The sequence below is a fragment of the Cricetulus griseus genome, chromosome 7 (assembly GCF_003668045.3).
Source record: "Cricetulus griseus strain 17A/GY chromosome 7, alternate assembly CriGri-PICRH-1.0, whole genome shotgun sequence".
Taxonomy (NCBI): domain Eukaryota; kingdom Metazoa; phylum Chordata; class Mammalia; order Rodentia; family Cricetidae; genus Cricetulus; species Cricetulus griseus.
Genome location: NC_048600.1, coordinates 67,638,652 through 67,660,964, shown reverse-complemented (window position 1 = coordinate 67,660,964; position 22,313 = coordinate 67,638,652). Strand labels below are relative to the sequence as shown.

The 22,313-nt window shown below is 46.1% G+C and overlaps 1 protein-coding gene across 1 annotated transcript; it reads left to right on the top strand.

Moving 5' to 3' along the window:
* Nucleotides 1-19,841: 19,841 nt before the first annotated feature.
* Nucleotides 19,842-21,488, top strand: LOC113836819 (ankyrin repeat domain-containing protein SOWAHA). The gene has a single exon (XM_027427539.2). It carries the CDS (start codon nucleotides 19,842-19,844, stop codon nucleotides 21,486-21,488), a length of 1,647 nt encoding a protein of 548 aa, XP_027283340.1.
* The last annotated feature ends 825 nt before the right edge of the window (nucleotides 21,489-22,313 follow it).

Here is a 22,313-nt window from a genome sequence, read left to right as displayed (position 1 = left end):
ACACAGATGTGGTGCACAAATAGGCAAGTGCACACATAAATCTTTTCTTAAAAAGAGGGTGGGGAGGGGCTGGAGATACGGCTCAGGGGTTAAGAGCATTGACTGTTCTTCCAGAGGTTCTGAGTTCAATTCCCAGCAGCCACATGGTGGCTCACAACCATCTGTAATGTGATCTGGTGCCCTCTTCTTGCATGCACTGTATACATGATAAATAAATAAATAAATCTTAAAAAAAAGGGGGTGGGGAGAACATGAATTGAATGAATGATAAATGTAATTTTAAAAAATTTAAATAGAAAAACTAAGCTTGTCTCACATTAGGTGTGGAAGAAAGGAGAAATAAGCTTTAAGAAATTAAATGAAAACAATTAAAATCCTTCATTTATAATTGAATTAATGAAATTTTTTTCTCTTTTTGGTTTCTTCTCCTTTCTTTTTTATATTTTTAAGAAACACGGACATCAGCCGTGCTGTGGTGGCACACACCTTTAATTCCAGCACTTGGGAGGCAGAGGCAGAGGCAGAGGAATCTCTGTGAGTTGGAGGCCAGCCTGCTCTACAGAGTTAAGTTCCAGGACAGCCAGAACTACAGAGAGAAACCCTGTCTCAAAAGAAAAGAAAAAGAAAGGAACATATACACCAAAGCTGGGCAGTGGTGGTGGCAATATATATATATATATATATATATATATATATGTATATGTATATACATATTCTCCTTCAGTGTTTCAAGACAGGGATTCTCTGTGTAGCCCTGGCTATCCTGGAACTCACTCTGTAGACCAGGGTGGCCTTGAACTCAGAGATCTGCCGGCTTCTGCCTCCTCAATGCTGGGATTAAAAGTGTGTGCCACTGCTAGCCCGACTCAAATATTATCATTTCTTTTAATGATTTTCATCCATGGTTCTGGACATGACTAGATTACAGAAACTGCAATCTCCAGACTTCTCCCTCTCACCCCTGCTCCTGGCTTGAAGCAGTCATAAAGAAATTCTACACCCCATCCCTGTGTGATAATAGTGAGATACCCATGTCCCAGAAGGTGCTGCCCACTGCCTGTGAGGACAAACGCTACTGTGTTTTCAATACCTGGGTTTGAAATCCAGAGCTTCACACTAGATAAACACCCCACCACTGAGTGACAGCCCACTCAACCCCAAATATTAAAGAATCTGAACTGACAGGCTCTGCTGGGTCTCCCCACCCAGCCAATTTGCATAAGATGACAGGCTTTTTGCCCAATCACCTTTGTATTTAGTTGTCCTTGTTCACATCATGCCTGTGGAATGCATTCTTCATAAAAACCCAATGGGCAGGATTCAGAGAGCTTTTGGACAGCTGGCAGGTGGAGATTCCTGCAGGACAGAGCACTCAGAGAGGATAATGAAGTTTTGTGCTCCGTCTTCTGAACCTCAAGCCATTTATCTCTTCGTGTGTTCTTTGTAATATCCTTCATAATGAACAGGTAAGCCTGTTACCCAGGATTCTATTACAGCTGGTGAGTATGTCAGAAGCAGAGATTAAGAAGGGGGGTGGGGGGAGCTGGAGGGATGGCTCCGTAGCTAAGAGAACTTGCTGTTCTTTCAGAGCACACAGGTTTGATTCCTAGTACCCATAGGATTGCTCACAAGCTTCTCTAACACCAGTTTCAGTGGATCCAATGCCCTCTTCTGGCCTGCTTGGGAACTAGGTGGGCATGTAGTGACAGACATACATGCAAGCAAAACACCCATATACATAAAATAAAAATAAATCTTAAAATAAAATAGGAACTGTCCTAGGGCTGCCCCTTGATTTTGGGGATATGATGATCTCTCAGGTAGACCAGTTGGATCAGAACTGAACTGTACTAAGGATACTTGGCCAGTGCCTGCTGCAGAATTCCTGCTCTGTTCTAATTTGCCTCTATACTGCCACGTTAAAACATTGACCAAAAGCAACCTGGGAAAGAAAGTTAATTTGCCTTTGGCTTCCAGATCCACAGTCCACCACTGAGGGAAGCCAGGCAGAAACCTGGAGGCATGAACTAAAGCAGAGAGCAAAGGGATGAGGAGTGATAAACAAAGCTAGCTTCTTGTGGTTTGCTCAGCTTCCTTCCTTCCTTCCTTCCTTCCTTCCTTCCTTCCTTTCTTTCTTTCAATTTGTCCAGACAGGGTTTCTCTGTATAGCCTTAGCTGTCCTGGAACTCACTATGTAGACCAGGCCAGACTTGAACTTGCAAAGATCCACCTGCTTCTGCCTCTTCAGTGCTGGGATTAAAGGTATGCGTCACCACAGCCTGCCTGGCTTCAGCTTTCTTTCTTTCTTCCTTTCTTTCCTTTCTTTCTTTTTTTTTTTTTTTGTTTTTGAGACAAGGTTTCTCTGTGTAGTTTTGGAGCCTATCCTGGCTCTCCATCTGGAGACCAGGCTAGCCTCAAACTCACAGAGATCCACCTGCCTCTGCCTCCCAAGTGCTGGGATTAAAGGAGTGCACCACCAACGTCGGGCTCAGCTTGCTTTCTTATACCACACAGGACCAGCTGTCTACACTCCCCACAGTGGTCTGGGCTCTCCTATGTCAGTCATTAAGAAAATGTTCCAGGGCGTTGGTGGCACACCCCTTTAGTCCCAGTACTTGAGAGGCAGAGGCAGGCAGATCTCTGTGATTTCGAGGCCAGACTGGTCTACAGAGTAAGTGCCGGGACAAGCTTCAAAGAAATACAGAAAAACCCTGTCTCAAAAAAAAAAAAAAATTCCAAAAGTTTGGCAGTTGTGGCACAGCCTTTAATCCCAGCACTTGGGAGACAGAAGCAGGTGGATCGTTGAGCTTGAGGTCAGCTTGATCTGCACTGCCGGTTCCAGGACAGCCGATGCTACACAGAGAAATTCTGTCTTGAGAGAAAAAAAGAAAGAAAGGAAAGGAAAGGAAAAAGAAAAAAAAAAAAGAGAAAACGCTCCACAGACAGCCCTACAGTCCAATTTTACAGAGGCATTTTCTCAACTGAGCACCTCTCTTTCCAGATGAGCCTGGCTTGCAATGAGTTGACAAAGGACTAACCAGTCCAGCTTGCTAGTTGGTGGAAAGAAATCTACACACCATTTGCAGTCACAAAGTCTTTTGTGTTCATTGTTGAAGTGAGAGACGAGAGGAAATTAACCTAAAGACCACCTAAGCAACTTTCCCTCTCTCCCTCATCCACACTTACATACTGAGTTAAGGTCATGAGAACTTGTCTTCAAAGAAAAAAAAAGCCAACACATCCCTGAGGCTCTGGGGGACATGAAGATAAACAACCACAGCAGACAGCTGCCCAGCACTAGAGCTTAGAACCGACTGTAGAGTGTTTCAGAGGGGAAAAGGTGTCCTGATCCCAGGGAAGGCCACACCAGGACATTCCACCTTCTGCTATGGGCTCCTTGCTGCTGCTTGTAGCATTTCCATCAAAAGCTGTGTCACTCAGGGCCTATGGCCCTCCAGTTTATAGTGTTTTGCACAGACATCTGGATTAGAAGGTTTTCTAAGTGGCGCTCTCTGGTATTAGGTACGGAACAGGCAGAGGGGAGCCAGATTGAGGGCCAGGGGCAGGTTGCCAGGGACAAAGGACAGGTAGGGCCAGGGCAGATGTGCCGGGAATCAGTGACTGCTTGCCATAGGAGCAGGGGAGCTGGGTGGTTCCGGGAGGTATAGAATCATGCCATATAGCTTGGTCTGCAGGAACTGGGTGGGTCACAGTGACACCTTCTACCAACTGGGGAAGTCTGGAGGAGGGGCAGAGAGAAGACGGCCAGTTGGTTTGGAGTCTGAGTCATGGAGTATGTATACTGCCCTGCCCTGAGCAGCCTGGCACCATGCACCTTCTTCAACCTATTTCTGTGCTCAACTACCCCTTCGGCCCTGAGCTGTCAATCTGAGCACCCCGCTGTTCAATGTGGTGATATCTTGCTTGTACAAAGCCTGTCTGAAGATCAGAGAATGGAGCTTGCCACCAACTAATCATAGAGGTTTGGAGGTCTTTACAGACAGACAGGAAGGAGATGGCTGGGTGGAGAGGATATAAGCAGGCAGAAAAAGGAACTCGATCTCTTGTCTGCTGAGACACTAAGGAGGTAAGGTGTGGCTGTAGCTTGCTCCTTCTTCTCTCTGATCTCTCAGCATTTTCCTCTATGTCTGACTCTAGGTTTTTATTAATTAGGCCAATTAAAAACTCCATTTACATTTTGGCACCCCAAGTTGGGTAACACATGTAAATGGATGTTTCTGTCCTGCTTAGTCCCAGAGCCATTTAGTCCCAAATAAACACACAGAGGCTAATATTAATTATAAACTGTTTGGCTGATGGCTCAGGCTTCTTATTGGCTAGCTCTCTTTTAATTATTAACCCATTTCTATTAGTCTATGTATCTCTATGCGGTCTTGGTTTACCAGAGAATGCCCAGGTGTCCTACCTTCCTGGTAGCTACATGGCATCTCCCTCACTACTCCCTCTCTGCCTTCCTCTTCCCAGAATTCTCTTAGTCTGGTAGCCCCACCTATACTTCCTGCCTGGCTACATCCTGCCTGCCCATTGGTCAAAACAACTTTATTCATCAACCAATAAGAGAAACATATTCACAGCATACAGAAGGACATCCCCCATCAGTTCAAGGGACAGATAACTACGGACTTTGTCCACAATCCACACTTCTCCCTTCTCAGGCCCTGCGAGGTCCTGTTCACAAGCAACTCTGACGAGGCTTCTCCCTCCTTCCCACCCAGCTGGCTCACAAGCTGCTTCCTCATCCTGAACACACCCTTCCATATATTTGCTTATTTGGCTGCTGCAAATACAGAAGGCAGATGTGTCATGAATTACCCTTTATATGCTTTATTGTAAAGGAGAAGGACCGGATACCACATTTTACTCTGAATAGTCACACTTCCCTGTATGCAACCTTGTGGACCTTTCCAGAGGGATGCAGGCAATGTAAGGTGGGGGTTGGAACTGAGAGGACTGTGAGGGCATCACAAGTAGAGAAGATAGGGACCAGTTCAACCAACTGTCTTAAGCCACTCCTGGCCTACAGGCTCAGCAAAGGATTCCTCTTAGAGAAGCTTTTCTTGCAATCTGGGTACCTTAATTTTATTTATTTTTGAGTTGGGGTCTTACATAATGCAGACTAACCTCAAACCCAATATGTAGCTGAAGCTGGCCTTGAACTCTGAATCTTCCTAGCTCTACTTTCTGAGGTCTGGGGTGACAAGTGTGTACCACCACACCAAACACTGAGTATCTTAAAACAACTAAAATTTATTTTCCACATTTCCTAAGACCAGAAAGGCAATATCTCCTACATGAGAATCTTTCATTGCTCTTTCCAGCCCTTAGACACCCCAGGCAGCCAATGGCAGCATCACTCCTGCGTCAGTTGCTTCCAGCTTTTCTCTTGCTTTGTCTCCTCTCCAGTCCCTTGTAATGCCTCCAGGCTCACTGTCTCATACATGTACACTCAATGGATTCAGGATCTACCAGAATGACTGAAAGATGTTCTTGTGCTAAATCCTCTATTTAATTATATCTGCTAAGATTTTCAAGTAGCATCACCTTCATGAATCTGGTGACATATCTTATAGAAGGTTGACCGTTGCTGTGCTATAACTTCTGAGCGCACCATGGACATAGATGTATTTGAGATAAAAAAAAATTGTCTTTTTAAATTTCAGGTTTACTTATTATTATTGGTGTGCATTCAAATACCACAGTGTGTGTGTGTGTGTGTGTGTGTGTGTGTGTGTGTGTAGGGTCAGAAGACAACTGTTAGGAGGCCTTTTCTCCATCCATTGTAGTTATGGAGATTGAACCCCAGTCCATAAGCTTGAGCAGCAAATGCCTTTATTGGAGCCACTGAGCCATGTCTCTAGCTCCATAAACAATCTTTGTTAATGGGAAACATAAACAATATTGGTTTAAAAAAATTTAGATGGAACACTGGAATGGAAAAATCACCACCAAGAAGCAGCTGTTTAAAAGAGAGAAAGAAAGAAAGAGGGGGGGGGAGTCCAGTTCTAGCAAACATTAATCCGATTGTTTCTGTCCCAGCTGTCGAAGCCACACAGAAGGCTCTGTGCAGACTGTGGTCTTATTGTCTGTCCCCTGGAGAGCTTCTGAGACCCAGTGATGTTGAGTTCCTGGGACACGAGAACATTGTGACATTTTGCCAAATTTTTCCAGTCTAAAAAAAAAAGATAAAGAAAAGATTCTTTTGCCATGGAAATTCTATGATCGCTGCTAATGAAGGGAAAGATTGGACAAGGAAGAAGAAAACACAGTGCCACACACAAATAACTAAGCAGAGCCCCAGCCTCTCTCAGGAACACGTTCCCAAGATGAAACAAGTCTTTGCTCTTTCCAAGCTCCCCCAGCACTATTTTATTTTTTGTTTCCTGCTCTGGCTTCTGCCATTCTGTCTAGAATTGAAGCCCTGAAAAGCTAATGTGGTGGGGGTTTGTTTTTTGTTTTATGAGGAGGGGGAGATGTTGGGATAGGGTTTCATTCTGTAGCCCAGGTTAGCCTCCAACCTAGGGAGATCTTCCAGCTGCAGCTTCCTGAATGCTGGGTACTGGTGTAAGCCACCATATCTGGCCTAATGAGTTTTTGTGTTGCTAACAAGTCTATGTTCAGTTGACATCTGAAATGTACCTGCAGAAAAAAATTGGGAAGTTGAAGCAGGGGGATTAGGAATTCAAAGCCATCCTCAGAGTACAGCATGGCTCTGGAGGGAGGGTCAGGAGCTGAGGCTATAGATATTTCATGACCAGCCTGGGCTACAGGAGCCCCAGTCTTTAAACTAACTAACTAACTAACTAACTAACTAACTAACTAACTAACTAAATACAACAAGCCCAGCATAGTAGTGCACACCTTTAATACCAGCACTCAAGAGGCAGAAGCAGTCGGATTTCTGTGAGTTTAAGGACAGACTGGTCTACAGAGCTAGTTCCAGGACAGTCAAGGCTACACAGAAAAACCCTGTCTCCAAAATCCAAATAAATAGATAAATAAAATTAAAACAAAGCAAAAATTTCAGAGAAACATTCCGAAGAACCCACTCCTAAATCCTAGAGGAATGAGACCAGACCATTTTCACTTATTGTAACATAACCTACTACTGACTCAGCCAAAGATGCTTTCCCTGGCCTCATTTTGAAATGAAAAGTCAGAATGATGAATTTTACCACCATGTGCCAAATCGTTATCATTTTATCACTAGAGGTAGTTGCTGGACACCGTATGTGTGTCTATTGTTACACATACTACACATAAGAGCCTGGGTAGACACTTCTAAAGAGCTTTATTAGGCCTACTATTCAGATAGCTGGAGGGTCCACACAGCAAGCCAAAGTCCTAGAGAGGACCCCCTTAACCAGTGACAGTATAGCAAAAGTAGAAGATGAAGGGGATGAAATCACTTTCTAAGACCTTGCTCTTGTTTTGGTAACTAACCTAGTCCCAAGAGATCCAACTTACTCCCTTGAAGAGGAGTATAAATTCCCTCCAGAAAATGTGTCTCTATGATCTAAAACACCAGTCACCAGGCCCCACAAGTTCTACCACCTCTTTCTTTGAGTCAGTCTCATGTAGCCAAAGCTAGCCTTAAACTTCTGTTCCTCCTGCCTCTACCACCACCCTGAAAGCTGAGGTCGCAAGCATTCAACAGCACACCTGGTTTATGTAGGACTTTGGGAACACTAGGTAAAAGTTATACCAAGGGGCTGGAGAGATGGCTCAGAGGTTAAGAGCACTGACTGCTCTTCTAGAGGTCCTGAGTTCAATTCCCAGCAACCACATGGTGGCTCACAACCATCCATTATGAGATCTGGTGCCCTCTTTTGGTGTGCAGATATACCGAAAGCAGAATGTTGTATACATAATAAATAAATAAAATCTTTTTAAAAAGAAATGTATTTAAAAAAAGTTATACTGAGCTACATTAGTATATTAAGTTGTATACTATATTACTATACTATGCAGTTTACCAGTTATACTGAGCTGCATTAGTATACTATGTAGTTTACTATATTACTATACTATGTAGTATACCAGTTATACTAACTGAGCTACATTGGCAGCCTGCACTCTTGTATTCATGTAACACTGATAGACTTTCGTTGATGTACATTGTTACATAAATGAAAGCAATGTCATAATGACTTCACCTGCAGACTGCACAACCTCAGGAATGGAGTTCATCTTTCTATTTCTCATTCATTTTTCAACATCACAGATACTCTGAAGGCTCTTGATAAATCTGTCCAGTATTTACTGAGCTCACAGTCTGAAGGAGGAAGGACCTGGAACTAAACTCCTGCTGCTAGCCTACCTCCACCCTACCCCTTCACCCCACAGACCTCAGCCTCACCCCCCTCTCAAACACACTACTTCTAGTGTCGTGACCCAGCTTGTCTCAGCTTTAACCCACCACAGCCATGAGGTTTGGCCTGAGTGGGTGTGTGGACCTGGAAGCTCCCAGCAACCCAACGGCGATAAAGATCAAACACAGGCATTTTGTCATCTTCAGAGAGCTCTCAGTTCCATGTTGTAGAACTAGAGTCATTTCTTTACTAGCCATCTTTTCTGGTGTTTCTTAACCGTCCTGCCATGACCACCGAGGAAACCATCCCTCTTTGTTCTCCTCTCTCCTCTGGTCACTCTCTCTTAACCCCTCTCTCTTAACCTTCCGACCTCACAAGTTACTCACACACCTCTCGCTCCTCCACCCAGGTGAGGGCCTACTCAGATGCTTAGGCATATACAGATGCAAATAAGAGACATATTACCCTGAGGCCATGTTAAACAATAGTAGCCTTACTGGCATTAACAATACAATGGTGAGGCCATTGGAGCTTTTCCGGAGCTCCATGTTTAGTGAGACCAAAGGCTGGATCTCAAAATATTCCATAGCGGAAATACTTTGGTCCCCCACATTCTAGACAGTTTCCCCCCCACCCCCGAAACAGGGTTTCACTGTGGCTTTGGAGGCTATCCTGGAACTAGCTCTTGTAGACCAGGCTGGTTTCGAACTCACAGAGATCCACCTGCCTCTGCCTCCCAAGTGCTGGGTTGACACAGGCTTTTGCTACCACTTACTTCCAACGATTGACAGGGGCCTCTTTGTTAGTAAGCACTTAGAATTACAGAGAGAAATCAAGACAAGCTGGTGTCTTTCATCTAAGTAGAAGGCAAGTTAATTATGGCTATGAAAGCGGTTAGAGACAAATTGAATTGTGTCTACCAGTCTGTCTTTAAAACTAGGGTAACTCTGTCCCAAGGGAAAATGCTGTTGGTAGGTCTCTATAATCTCAGGGCCTATTTGAATTGGTACTTATCTGCATAGCATGAAGTCTGGCCTCTGGATCATCCAGCCTGGCCAGGCAGCGGCACCACTTTACAATCAAGGTCATGGTTAGACTGCACTCTGCAGGCTTCTCAAATTAGGCCCATCCTAATTCAGTATAGTCTCATGAGAAAGAAAAACTAAGCCTCCCTCAGATGGGAGGAGGTATGGGCAGAAGAATCTTTCATTGAAGCTCATACAGAGCACTGGGCTGGGAAATTGGCACAGCCTTTAAGGGCAGTTGGCTGCTCTTGCAGAACACCAGAGTTCAGTTCTTATCATCCACATTCAGTTGCTCACAACCCACGTGCTCAAGCTCCAGGGGATCTGATGCCCTCTTCTGGCTTCTCTGGGCACCTGCACACACACACACACACACACACACACACACACACACACACACACACACACAGTTAATACAAATAAAGCATATACATGAAGGCCGGGGATGTAGCTCAGTTGGTAGAGTAGTTGCCTCCATGTAAAGAACCCTAAGTTCAATATCCAGCACCCCATAAATCAGGCATAAGGTTGCATACCTATAATCTCAGCACTATATAGGAGAAACAGGAAGATCAGAATTCAAGGTCATTCATAGCTACATCACAAGTTTGAGGCTAGCCTGAGCCAAATAAGACCCTGTCTTAAAACAATAACAACAACAAAATACCTCATATAGTAGAATTAACCAAGCAGACAGAAAAGGACTGAGGAGGGGGAGAAGGTAGCAGAGGACAGCATCTGGAGAGTCACCTCATGGGTACCCAGCTTTCCCAGTCTCTGAGGACCAGGCTTGCTTTCCTACCTAGCAACCAAGCAACCAGTCTGACCAATCAGAGAAATAGCCCCCCAAAAATGAATTGAAGATGCAAAAACTGAGTTTTCCACACTGGCATGTGACCTGATGTTTGTTGCTAGGATTTAGAACTATGACCTCAGTGAATACCAGGCAACAGGCTGCAGTCATGAGAAAAGAGAGCAAGGCCCTCTGATTCCCCCAGGCTAGTAAGCAAGAACAAAACATGATTTGTTCCGGAAGGAAGTCATGACTAAAACAGCTTGCTATCTGGGCAAAGTCCCTTTGCAGCAACTGCTGGGCACCCATTCCCCCTCAAGTCCCTGGAGTTCTTGCTTTTAGCTTGAGACTCCCCCTGCTGATGATGCGTTGGTGAGACACAAGAGGGCAGAAGGGACCCATAGTGAGAGACCACACACTCAAACAAGAGATTCCAGAGTTGAGGGTCAGAATGGTCAAAAACATAAAACGCCCACGACCACTCAAAGGAGCGTAGGCATGGAATTCAGAGGCCAGCGTGGGTTGCAAGCCATAATAGTGTTTAATGTTATATAATGCATCTCATTAAGAAGAGTTTTAAAATTACATTTATTTGTTTTGTATGTATGGATAACAGTGTGATTGTGGAGGTCAGAGAACAACTGTGGAGATCAGTTCTTTTCTTCCACCACGTGGGTCCTGGAAATTGAACTTAGGTAATCAGGTTTGGTAGTAAGTATCTTTATCCATTGTGGATCTATCTTACTAGTTCCTGAAGAGGTTTGAAAAGAAAATTAGATGTTTGTTTGTTGAAACAGGGTTTCTCCGAGTAGCCCTGGCTGTCCAAGAATTTGCACTGTAGACCAGGCTGGCCTTGAACTCACAGAGATCTGCCTCTGCCGCCCCAGTGCTGGGATTAAAGGTGTGCATTATAACACTCTGCTTAGCACAAACTTTTAAAATTTACCTTTTTTTAAGCCGGGCGTTGGTGGTGCACGCCTTTAATCCCAGCACTCGGGAGGCAGAGGCAGACGAATCTCTGTGAGTTTGAGACCAGCCTGGTCTACAAGAGCTAGTTCCAGGACAGCCTCCAAAGCCACAGAGAAACCCTGTCTCAAAAAAGTAAAATAAAATTTACCTTTTTTATTTATTTTTACTTCATGTGCACTTGTGTTTTGTTTGCATGTATGTCTGTGTGAAGGTGTCAGATCACCTGAAACTGGAGCTACAGATAGTTATGAACTTCTGTGCGGTGCTGGGAATTGAACTGAGTACCTGTGGAGGAACAGCCAGTGCTCTTAACCACTGAGCCATCTCTCCAGCCCCCAACTTTACCTTTATTTAACTAAGTAGCCTTAACAAATACAAAGAACCTTCTACCTTTGCTGCTGGAATTTTTAGGGTATGAGCATAGGCCCTGGCAGACCCCCCCAAGCAGAGATCACCCACCTAGCCTCACTTTACCAATTAAAGAGACAAGAAATAGTGAAGTATAGGAAAAGAGGTTTATTCCACATGACAACACTGGGAAGGGAGCAAATAAATAGGTTCAGTGCCTACCAGCTCCCAAGTCCATGTTTCTATACTGACAGTTTTAAAATGAAGGCAAGAGGTACATGCACGCATAATTAAACAGTCCTAACCAGGGCGTGATCCCTCTTATTAGTGACCCATCATTGTCTGGGCTCCAGTGTGTCTCCAAGGTGGTCAGATAAGTTATCAGAAGCTCCTCCTGGGAGACAGAGACATCATCCAGATGACACTAGGCCTTCAGCCTTTCCTTTCCCCCAGCATGGGATTCCTGGGGACATTTTAACTATTTGGTGCCCTTTTTCACACTAGTCTGATAGCCAAAGAGAAGGGCACAAGTATCTCTTTAGTGCAGTGGTTCTCAACCTTCCTAATGCTGCGACCCTTTAATACAGTTCCTCATTTGTGGTAACCCCCAACCATAAAATTATTTTCATTGCTACTTCATAACTGTAATTTTGCTGCTGTTATGAATCGAATGTAAATATCTGATATGTAGGGTATCTGATCTGTGACCCTTGTGAAAGGGTTGGCAACCCACAGGTTGAATGTCTCCTTTCCTGCCATTAGTTACAGCTGGATGGCTTCCAAGCTTTAACCACTGAGTTGAGGACAATGCCTTCTTTATTGCCTCCACCATGTTCAAAGCACAGTGTGGAATTTTACTCTTGCCATAAATACACATTTGGTATCTGATTTTCCTAATGCCTGTGGGCAAGCTGCTGAGTCACTCAATGAATTGATTCAGTGGCCTCATTGGCAATGGGGCACCAAAATTCAAAAGCAGCCTGGGGAACATGAAGCCATGAGCCTCCTCACCTTGATATTTACCCAAATTAGAAACAAATCATTTCAAATATTGAAGCTGAGTATATTCAGATGCCCAAGAAAGCGGAAGCTAATTCTTTGGAGTTTTCCTTAAGTTTACTTACTAAACATTCGGAAGGACAATTTTAAAGACTTGATGATCTAACTTTTCGCGGTAAACAAGCATGGGTAGTCTGGAGTTCAGATCGTGCTCAGCCAGTTATGATCTGTGACCTTGGGTGAGCTTCTTTGTGCAGCTCAAAGCCTGGAGTCTGCTGAGCCTGAGCGCTATCAATACACTTTGCCTGGAGCAGCAATTCCTGTTCAATCAAGCACTTAATCCCCTGTCTCTTCTTGGTGGACTCTGTCAAAACGAGTTCAAAATACATCAATGCTGATGGGCTTTAGCAGTGGCTCTCTCTGCTCCCTCCAGCCTTTGAGGGCAGGAGACTGTAACAAATATCCAAGGTTTTATTTTGTTTTGTGAAACGGGATTTCAGGCAGACTAGGCTGGCTTTGAACTAGCTATATTGAAAGGGAACAATATCAACTCAGACCCCCAAGACCAGGTTCTCAGCACAAAGGAGATGTATTTGTCCCAGAGGGACAAAGGGCAGGGAATACAAGACAAAGACAGGAGATTTTAGGGGAAGGAGCAAGAGAGAGTGGGACTTTAGCAGTGGCCCTCTCTGATCCCATCCAGCCTTTGAGTCAGATGTGACGCATAGGAAGATGGTGGTTTATAAAGGTAAAGGGGAAATCCTGCGTTAGGATGAGATGTTTAATTTTAATTGGGCATATTAATTAGGTGAGCCAAAGAGGGCTTTTGATGGCAGGATTCAATACTTTAATAGCTGGACCTTGTTAGTCAGCCTCAGGAGGAGGAAGTGGCCATATAAAGGAATAGACCTTGGAGATTAGCTTTAGGGATGTAATCTCATGGTTTTTTAAGCAAAGCAGAGGGATTGGGAGAGAAAGGCAAAGCCTGCCATAGCCATTTTTTGTGTGCTCAAGCTGGCTAGAGTCTCTTCCTATACAGCCTAAGATAACTTTGAACTTCTGACTTTTCTTGCCCCACCTCCTGAATGTTAGGATTACAGTCATGCACTACTATGCTTGGTTTGTGTAGGGCTGGGATTGATGCCAGTTCCTGTGCATATAAGGCAGGCTCTCTAATAAGTGAACTGCATCCCCAGTTTAACAAATATCCAAGTTGATTGGGGCTTTCCTCCATATGAGATCATGGGAAAGATTTTCCAAGGACTCTAGTAATTTACCCTGGGGGAGGGGAAGTGAATAGAAAACTACTCAGAGTAGCTTCTGAAACAAAAATTTAAAAAATAAAATAAGAAAGGATTGACTTTAAAAATGAAAGCAAAGCAAAATAATCCAAATTTGCTTCTGACCTACTCTTGGCTTCTATACCCCCGCCGTCATAGTTTCTCACAGGGACCTCATGTTACACACCAACTTACTTGTCATTTATCCCAGCATTGATCAAACCAGTCTATGATGAAGATTGGGTTAGGAAATGGTATGTGGGGCTAGTGAGATGGCCTAACAGGCAAAGGGGCTTGCAGCCAAGACTGAGGTCCTGATTTCCATCTCCAAACCTACATGGTGGAGGCAGAGGATCAATTCCTACAATTCCTACAAGTTGTCTTCAGCGTTCTACACATATACTGTGGTTCTTACACACACACACACACACACACACACACACACACACACACACACACAACACACACACACACACACACGTGCGCGCACACAAATAAATAAATACAATATTTTTTTTTTCGAGACAGGGTTTCTCTGTGTAGCTTTGGAGCCTATCCTGGCACTCACTCTGGAACTCACAGAGATCCACCTGCCTCTGCCTCCCGAGTGCTGGGATTAAAGGCGTGCGCCACCAACGCCCAGCAATCAAATATTTTTTAAGAAATAAGGAAAAAAAGAAGAAAAAGGGCTGGAGAGATGACTCCATGGTTAAGAGCACTGGCTGCTCTTCTAGAGGACCTGGATTCAGATCCCACCACCCACATGGTGGCTTCTAGCCACTTGTTAACTCCAGTTCCAGGGGATCTGATGTCCCCTTCTGGCCTCCAATGATACTGCACACGTGTAGTACACATACATACATGCAGGCAAAATACTCATGCACTTAAAATAAAAACAAATATTTCTTTAAAAGTAAAATGGCCAGGAGTGGTGGCACATCCCTTTAATCCCAGCAATTAGCAACTTAATCCCAGCAAAAGGTAGAGGCCAGAGAATCTCTATGAGTTTGATCCCAGCTTAGTCTCTGTAGTGAGTTCCACAACAGCCAAGGCTGTGTAGAAAAGCCCTGTCTCAAAAATCCAAACTAAAAGAAAACAAATAAAAGAAACCATGTGTGGTTTAATACCATCTGTGTAGGATCTCTAGCTGGAGTGTAGCTCAGCAGCAGAACACTTGCTTTGAGGGTTAAAGGCTTTGAGTCTGAGTCCCAGTGTCACCAAAAATGAATAAATCAATGAATGAATTCATAGAAGCCTGGCATGGGGCATGAGACAGTGTCTCTCTACATAGTCCTAGCTGTCATCATTGGTTTCCAAGTTCCAGGGTAAGTTGGACTATATGAGACACCGTCCCCAAATCATAAATAAATAAATACCACATGAAGTCCAGTAGGAAAATACTGGGTGGCTCTCTAACATGTGATCAGTTGTTCTTTTTGTATTTGGAAACTCTTGCAAATTGAGAAAGTATAAATACTGATTTTGTGATCAGACAATAATTAAACAAGCTTGGTGTGGTTATTCACACCTGGACCTACATGGTGAAAGCAAAGAACTGACTACTGCAGAGTGTCCTCTGACTGATACTCACATGCCATGACTTTTACACAGAGTAAACAAATCTGATACAAATAAAACAATAACAATACAATATAGATATTTTACTTTAAAATATTTTTGTTTAAAATATTTATTTTATATTTGAGTACGAGTATTGCCTATCTGTATGTGTGTGTACCTTATGTGTGCCTGATAGCCATGGAAGTCAGCAGAGGGCAGTAGATCCCTTGGAGCTGTAGTTGGTTGTAAGCTGACATGTGAGTGCCAAAAACCTCCAAAACAGCTAAGAGTGCTCTTAACCACTGAGCTATCTCTCCAGTCCCTTCTTTTAATTTTTAATTACCTGTATATGAATGTGGGTGCATGAAGTGAGTACAAGTGCCTGTGGAGGCCAGAGGTGTCAGATCCCCTGGAACGGAGTCACAGGTGGTTATGAGCTGCCCTATATAAGTGCTGGGAACCAAACTCAGAGCAGTATGCATTCTTAACCACTCTCCAACTCAGTAAACTAAAAGAAAGAAAGAATGTTCTCCTTGGAATTTGACTACAAACAGGATAAAGTCCAAACTAGCACCCCAGGCCTCTCACCCATGGTTAGAGTGCTCACCCAGTATTATCTCCTCTGGAGCAGTGGGACACACCCTGAACTGCAAACAGGCTCCACATGCCTTGCCTTGACTTGGACTTCAGTCCTCCTTCCAAGTCTTCATCTGTCCCTGAGGGCTTCCTACATTCCCCATCCACTGTCCTAGAGTCACCCTTCCAGCAAGCACCTGAAGGGGGCACCTGAACTAGGTAGCAGAATGGCTTGGCAGCTTTCCTCTGCTCTGAGTGGTGAACTCCTCCAGGCAGATTATATCCCCTTCACCGAGCCCTGACTCACGGCTTCACACCCACAGATAGATAATGGATGCTCCTGGAGTCGACTGCAGACAAGAACAGACTGCCATAGATGCAGGGAAGGTACAGCAGGTTTTATTAGAGTGTAACTTGGGGTAGATTTTTTAGAAAAAGTAATATGGGGAGGGAACGATGACTCAGAAGTTCCTGGCTACTCTTGCAAAGGACCCAGGTTCGATTCCTAATACCCACATGGCGACTCCAGTTCCAGAGAATCCAATGTTCTCTTCTGGGTTTTGTGGGCAGAGACACAAAACCTTCCAAGCACATTGGTATCACTCTTATTTTGATTGCTTGACAATGCAGAAGGCAATTGGTCCTAAATGTTCTTTTACATTGTAGAGATACCTTCCTGTTTGTATTTATCTTTCCATGGAAAAGATGCAATCATTACAAAGAAATCTAGTTGTCTAAAATGAATGCCATCAGAAAACAAAATTAAAAGATAAATGACAACTGGGAAAATATTTATAACAGAATTAGGAGATGACGGGGCTGGAGAGATGGGCTCAGTGGCTAAGAACATTTGCTTCTCTCCCTCAGTTCAGCTCCCAGCACCCACATGTCCAGGAAGGAATCTGATGCCTCTGTTGGCACCAGGAATGCATGTAGTGCAATCAAAACACACACACACACACACACACACACACACACACACACACACACACGCACGCACGCACGCACGCACGCACGCACGCACGCACGCACGCACACACAAACTTATTATTAGATTAAAAAATTTTAAGTTAATGGCCGGGTATTGGTGGCACACGCCTTTAATCCCAGCACTAGGGAGGCAGAGACAGGTGGATTTCTTCGAGTTCAAGGTCAGCTTGGTCTTCAGAGCGAGTTCCAGGATAGGCTCCAAAGCTACACAGAAACCCTGTTTCAAAAAACCAAAAAGCAACATCAACAACAAAAAAAAAACCCCACCAAAACCCAAAACAAACCCAAAAATTTTTAAGTTAAAAAACAAAACAAACAAACAAACAAAAAAACAATGGACTGGACAGATGGCTCAGCAGTTAAGAGCACTGACTGTTCTTCCAGAGGACCCAGGTTCCATTCTCGGCTCCCACATGGTAGCTCACAACTGTCTGTAATTCCAGTTCCAGGGGATCTGGCACCCTCACACAGACATACATGCAGGCAAAACAGCAGTGCACGTTAAAAAAACAAAACAAAACAAAAACCAAAAACCTAGCCTGGTATGATGGTATATACCTTTAATCCTAGCACTCTCAGGGCAAAGCCAGACAAATATCTCTATTAAAGGCCATCCTGGTCTACAAAGTGAGTTCCAGGACTGCCAGGACACAGAGAAAGCCTGTCTCACAAAACAAAACAAACTCCCAGTATAGTTGGCCAGGCCTGATAGCACATACCTTTAATTCCCAGCATTCAGGTATTGGTGCAGGCATGTGGAGCTCTGTAAGTTTGGGCTAGCTTGGTCTACATAGCAAGTTTCAGTCAGGGTTACATAGGGAGAACTAGTCTGAAACACACAAAAAAACAAAAACAACAAGAAACCCCCAGCCTGATGGTACACACCTGTGATCTCAGCACTTAGACTAGTAAAGCAGGAGGACTGTGAGTTCCAGGACAGCCTGCTGGGAATACATACATATATTCTAGTTGGATTCACACACACACACACACACACACACACACACACACACACACACACACACACACACCGCTGGTACGGTCTCAAAGCCTGTAATCTAAGCATTTAAGTGGAGGCAGGATGATCGGGAGTTTAAAGACAGTCTCTGTCAGAGTTTGAGGCCTTAATGAGTCCTATGAGAGACGTTTTTAGAAAACAAACAACACACCAAGGTGGATGAGCTGAGTTCAATCCTCTCAAAATCCACATGGTAAAAAAAAAAAAAAAAAAAAAAAAAAAAAAAAAAAAAAAAGGAAAGAGGTCCTGGATGAAGTCTTTAACCTCCATTCCTGCACTGTGGCATGCCTGTGGCCACCACCAGGCAAGCACACATAAATAAAGTTGAAAACAACAAACAACAAAAGTTAAACAACCAACCCCGCCCCCTCCCTGTTGGCTTCCTCCGCTGCTAAAGCTCTTTTTCATCTGCATAACTTCCTAACCTGAAGTTCTTGTTTAAGTTTCAACTTCACCTTCACCATGAGTCCTGCCCTGACGACCCAGCTCAAACTCCCAACCTATCCCCACTGAGTTTGACCACACTGGATTTCCTAAAAGTGTTGGTAGTGTATGCTATAGCTCACATAGCGTATTAAGCAGCTTTCTCACTTCTGTTTCCTCCTGATAAATGAACTCTGTTAGACCAAAGCTTTTATCTCTGCTAACATATATCAAAGCCTGAAAAGGTCCCAGCACAAGCTACGTTCTCAATAAATATTTGTGAAATATCCAAAGTTTTAAAAACAGCTTGGGCTGGAGGTGTGGTGGCATAGTTGGGCATTTGGGAGACCTTGGGTTCCATGTTTAACGCCTCAATATAGTTCCTACCTTGCCTTTTTAAAGTATAGCAAATGTATGTATACATAGTAGAAGAAAATATTTCAAAATGTTAATGGTCATTTCCTGTGGTATTTTTTCCTTCTCTGTGTTTTCCTGTGGGTTTATTCCTGAAATCCTATGTTAAAACAGACTGGTTTTTTGGGAAGCATGCTGGTGTACACGTATAGTCTAGCACTCAGAACACAGTGGCAGTGGTGTTGCAAGTTCCATACCAACCTGAGGTACATAAAGAGACAAAATAAAGGGAGTGTGTTTGAAATAGTTCAGTGAGTAACTAAGTGCCTGCCGCCATGCCAGATGACCTGAATTCGAGCTCCAGAGCCCATATGATAGAAAGCTAGAACCGACTGTCTGAAGTTGTCTTCTGACCTACAACACACACACACACACACACACACACACACACACACACACACACACCACTCAATAAATAATAAAGAAAAATGCAAATTGAAAAGCTCCACATAAAATAATAACAGTATTATTTTATCATGAGAAAACTGCTTTCTAAACCTTTTGTGAGCCTCTAGTACCATGCAGTCAATGTCACACACAGCGAATCATTCTTGCTGTGAATTTCATGAATCCGTTTTCCTGTAAGAGAGGCATCAGAAATTGGAGTAGTATTGATGCAACATATATTGCAAGGACAAACATATATAAAATATTGCTTTTATTTTGTGGTAAGTACTGCTGAAAGGAATAAATATCCATGCCTCGCCCATCCACGGCAACATCCCCAGGGAACACACCCACCTAGCAACCAGGAGCAGAGCAGAAGAGCAGCGCTGCGCCTTTAATTCCACGGCTGGGGTGGGGGCAGCCCGGAGAGGTTCCGCTCCCTCTTTCCTTCCGCACCTCCAGTGGCAGCTGTCACCTGTAAGCCGAGCGCCGCTCAGGGGCATGGAGCCCAGCACCCATTGGACAGGATCTCTCGGCAGCAACCTACCCCTCAGGCTGGGGGCCCGGCCAGGCGCAGGCGGAGGGCAGGATCCCCCAAGCGCCCTTCGCCCGGAGACGTCCCAGTGAAGCGGGGAGGGCGTGACTGTAGTCCAGCTTCGGGGATCAGAGCCTCAGGTGAGCCTGGCGAGGCGGCTGGGGAGAGCCCGCAGCCATAGGCAGGCACCGAGCATGGCGCTGGCAGCCGCAGCCGCTGCCGCCGCAGCAGCCGCAGGGGTGAGCCAGGCGGCGGTGCTGGGCTTCCTTTTGGAGCGCGGCGGGCAGGTGCGCAACTCCGAGCTGCTGAGCCGCTTCAAGCCGCTGCTGGACGCTGGGGACCCGCGCGGCCGCGCAGCCCGTAGGGACCGCTTCAAGAAGTTCGTCAACAACGTGGCCGTGGTGAAGGAGCTGGACGGGGTCAAATTCGTGGTGCTGAGAAAGAAGCCGCGGCCGCCGGAGGGACCAGAGCCCCCGCACACCTCCAACCCTGGGGTGCCCGTCACGCAGGCCGAGTGCACTGCCGTCCCAGCGGAGGACAACTGCGTCCCCGAAGCTACCCTCTCCCCACAGCCGTCTGAGGAACCGCAGGAGGACTTGTCCGCACCATCGGAGCTACAGAATGCCTCAGGGACCCCACCCTCAGGGGTCACCCAGCTTGGGGCTCCATCCGGCTCAGAGCCACAGCCCGGGGGACCCGAGGATCAGGAGCTACCCTGGCCCTCGGAGGGAGCCGCACCAACCAGTGTGCCATCCGGGCCAGCCTCACCGACCACAGAGTCGCCAGCCCCAGAGCCTGCACCTCCCTCGGCGCAAGTGCCACCGCAGAAGCCCTGCATGCTACCGGTGCGCTGCGTGGTCCCCGGCCCCGCGGCGCTGAGGATCCGCGCGGAGGAGCAAGGCCTGCGCCGGCAGCGGTCGGAGGAACCGAGCCCGCGGGCCTCCCCGATGCTCTTGCGGCGGCTCTCGGTAGAGGAGTCGGGTCTGGGCCTCCACCTGGGACCCGGCCGCTCCCCTCATCTCAGGCGCCTGTCGCGCGCGGGCCCGCGCCTGCTGAGCCCGGACACGGAGGAGGTGCCTGCCGCGCCGCCGCCGCCTCCCGCGGTGCCCCTGGAGCCCACGGAGCACGAGTGGCTGGTGCGCACGGCCAGCGGCCATTGGAGCCACCATCTGCACGGGCTGCTCTTGCGGGACTGCGGCCTGGCTGCCAAGCGTGACTTCATGTCGGGTTTCACCGCCCTACACTGGGCAGCGAAGAGCGGCGACCGGGAGATGGCTCTACAGCTGGTGGAGGTCGCCCGGCGTGGGGGCGCGCCTGTGGACGTGAACGCGCGCTCGCACGGTGGCTACACGCCGTTGCACCTGGCGGCCCTGCACGGCCACGAGGATGCAGCGGTGCTGTTAGTGGTGCGTCTGGGCGCCCAAGTGAACGTCCGCGACCACAGCGGCCGTCGTGCCTACCAGTACCTGCGGCCTGGCTCCTCCTACGCGCTGCGGCGTTTACTCGGTGATCCCGGCCTGCGAGCAACCACCGAGCTTGATGCAGCCAGTGGTGGCAGTGGGAGTCTTGTGTCGCGGCACCCCGTGCAGGTGGCTGCCACTATCCTCGGCTCCACCACTAGCGCGTTTCTGGGCGTCCTGGCTGACGACTTGATGCTCCAGGACCTGGCCCGCGGCTTGAAGAAGTCAAGCTCCTTCAGCAAGTTCTTGGGTGCCTCGCCCATGGCTCCCCGCAAAAAGACCAAGATCCGTGGTGGCCTACCATCCTTTACTGAAATCTCTCGTCGACACACCCCGGGGCCTTTAGCTGGTTTAGTGCCCAGTCTGCCCCCTCCAACCTGAATGGCCTTGAAGCTACCAATGCCTTGGTTGACCTACCAGGGCCTGTGCCATACCATCTAAGCCTGTCCAAGACAGGCCCAACACCTGCAGCCTGTCTCACTTCCAACTTTATCCATTGCAGTCTATTGTACCCAGAAGGGAGGGCCTCTACCGTCTGTCTGAACTTTGATGTGCCTAGAGATGGGATTCTTGTTCCCAGGGAGAGGTCCCTTTGAAGAAACCAAGCAGTCAGGTCTGAACTTGGTAGGAGACTTGAAGTTTAGGGTCAAGGTTAAGGGGCAGCAGCTGGTCTGGCCCCCTGGAGGTGTTAACTAGAGGCCTCTGAGTGGACAGATTCCCAAATCAGAATTAGAGCCAGGCTCTCTAGATGTTCAAAGATGGTGAGTTTAAGATCTGTAGTGGCTTTGTAATTTGCTGCTTTTATTCTGTTTTTAAATTAAAATGAGGTACAGAAACTTTGATAATACCTTCTTGAAATTCTATTTTTTCCCCCACTTTTAGGCCAAGTATGAAGACATTTTCGGTCTTTTGCTCACTATTTTGGAAATCTATCTTTTAAAAAGAGATGGTTGAGTCTAAAGGAAATTAATCCTAGCCAAAAGCACTCAGTAAGTTTATCTACCTCATTGTAGGCAGTGCAGATTCTGGGGTCTTGAACATGAAATTGTGACCCTAATGAATGTACTGTGAATATCAAATACTGAAAAACAAGTGTATGATTGGGCGTGGTAGTCCACACCATCCTACCACTTGGCAGGCAGAGGCAGGCAGATCTCTGTGAGTTCTAGACCAGCCTGGTCTGCAGACTGAGTTCCAGGATAACCA

Coding starts and splice junctions, on each gene's coding strand:
- LOC113836819 (XM_027427539.2), top strand. CDS start 19,842: ATGGCGCTGGCAGCCGCAGCCGCTGCCGCCGCAGCAGCCGCAGGGGTG.